At 45.5% G+C, this 2151-nt stretch overlaps 1 protein-coding gene across 1 annotated transcript in view; it reads left to right on the forward strand.

Annotated features, from left to right (window-relative positions):
* Positions 1 to 221: 221 nt before the first annotated feature.
* The window catches only part of LOC130587684 (non-receptor tyrosine-protein kinase TYK2-like), a gene marked incomplete at its 3' end in the record, with an annotated part of 4049 nt that continues 2119 nt past the window's right edge, over positions 222 to 2151 (forward strand). The window contains exons 1-2 of the mRNA XM_057388658.1: positions 222 to 417; positions 1067 to 1185. Coding sequence (XP_057244641.1) covers positions 285 to 417; positions 1067 to 1185 — 252 coding nt within the window. The remainder of the gene's footprint in view (positions 418 to 1066; positions 1186 to 2151) is intronic.

Below are 2151 nucleotides of genomic sequence, written 5' to 3' on the forward strand. Positions count from 1 at the left end.
AGTTTAGGGTTAGGGTTAAGTTTAGGGTTAGGGTTAGGGTTTCCAAAAATTTGAAAACCCCACAATTAATCCCAAAAATTCAGAGATCCTGAACTGAATCCCAACGATTCAGAAACCCTGAAATGAATTCTGACAGTTCAGAAACCCTAAAGCAAATCCCGAAAATTCCAAAATCCTAAAATCAATCCTGAAAATTCCAAAAACCCCAAAATTCCCGTTTTTAGGGCCATTTTGGGCGGGTGAGCCTGTGCTGCTACGACCCCTCCAACGACGGCACCGGGGAAATGGTGGCGGTGAAGTCGCTCAAGTCCGGGGGGACCCCGACCCTGCTCAGCTCCTGGAGGAGAGAAATCCAAATCCTAAAAACGCTCTACCACCCCCACATCGTCAGATACAAGGGCTGCTGCAGCGAGCAGGGTATGGGGAATTTGTGGGGTGGGGGATTTGTGGGGTGGATTTGGGGTCGGGTTGTTGAGAGGTGAAAAAAATCCGGATGTTGGTGGGATTTTGGGGGAATTTTTGGGGATTTTNGAATTTGGGATTTTTCACTTGAACGGGTCCATTCCAGGGGGGATTTGGGGGTTTTTCACTCTCGGTTTTTCCTCTCAGGGGATGAGGTGGTGCAGCTCAGGGATTTTGGGATTTTTCTCATTCCCTTTGTGGGAATTTTGGGTTTTTTCTCATTCCTGTGAGGGTTTTTTGGGGTTTTTCTCATCCCTTGAGGGGATTTTGGGGTTTTTCACTCTCAGTTTTTCCTCTCAGGGGATGAGGTGGTGCAGTTGAAGGATTTTGGGGTTTTTCACTCTCATGGCTCCGTTTCAGGGGGGATTTTGGGGTTTTTCTCATTCCCTTGGTGGAAATTTTGGGGTTTTTCTCATTCCCTTTGAGGGAATTTTGGGGTTTTTCTCATTCCTTTGGTCCCTCAGGGGATACGGTGGTGCAGCTCAGGGATTTTGGGGTTTTTCTCATTCCCTTTGAGGGATTTTTGGGTTTTTTCACTCTCAGTTTTTTCTCTCAGGGGATAAGGTGGTGCAGCTGAGGGATTTTGGGGTTTTTTTCCTCGCAGGGGATAAGGTGGTGCAGTTGATCATGGAATACGTTCCCCTGGGAAGTCTCCGGGAATTTCTGCCCAAACACCCCCTGAGCCTCTCCCACCTCCTGCTCTTCGCGCAGCAAATCTGCGAGGTGAGCGAGGAACGGGGTGAACTAATAAAAAATGGGGTGAAATCCTGGAAAAATGGGGTGAAATCCCAAAAAAATGGGGTGGGATCCTGGAAAAATGGGTTGAAATCCTGGAAAATGGGGTGGGATCAAAAAAAAATGGGGTGAAATCATGAAAAATGGGGTGGGAACCTGGAAAATGGGGTGAGAACCCAAAAAAATGGGATGAAATCCTGGAAAAATGGGGTGAGATCCTGGAAAAATGGGGTGAAATCCCAAAAAAATGGGGTGAAATCCTGGAAAATGGGGTGGATCCTGAAAAATGGGGATGAATTGCCAAAAATGGGATTGAATTCCCAAAAAAATGGGGATAAACTCCCCCCAAAACCACCTCAAAACTCTCCCAAAAACACCCCAAAATTGCCCCAAAATGCCTTGAAATCACCCCAAATCTCCAAACTTCCCAAAAATAACTCGAAATTCCCCCAAAAATATCTCAAAATTTCCCCAAATCTCCTCCAAACTTCCCAAAAATAACTCGACTCCCCCAAAACACTTCAAAATTGCCCCAAAACACCTCCAAACTTCCCAAAACACCTGAAAACTGCCCCCAAAACACCTCAAAACTACCGCAAAACACCTCCAAATTCCCTGAAATTTCTAAAGTTCCCAAAAATAACACAAAACTCCCCCAAAAACACCTAAAAATTCCCCCAAAAACACCTCAAAATTGTCCCAAAACAACCTCCAAATGTCCCCAAATCTCCAAACTTCCCAAAAAAACCTCGAAATTCCCCCCCAAAATAGCTCAAAATGTCCTCAAATCTCTAAACTCCCCCAAAACCCCTCGAAATTCCCCCAAATCTCCAAACTTCCCAAAAATAACTCAAAAGTGTCCCAAAAACACCTCAAAACTCCCCCAAAACACCGTCCAAATTCCCCCCAAATGCCTCAAAACTCCCCCAAAACACTGTCCAAATTCCCCCAAAA

This window comes from Malurus melanocephalus, unplaced genomic scaffold (assembly GCF_030028575.1).
Source record: "Malurus melanocephalus ecotype Western Australia unplaced genomic scaffold, MMel_1.1 scaffold_2254, whole genome shotgun sequence".
NCBI lineage: Eukaryota > Metazoa > Chordata > Aves > Passeriformes > Maluridae > Malurus > Malurus melanocephalus.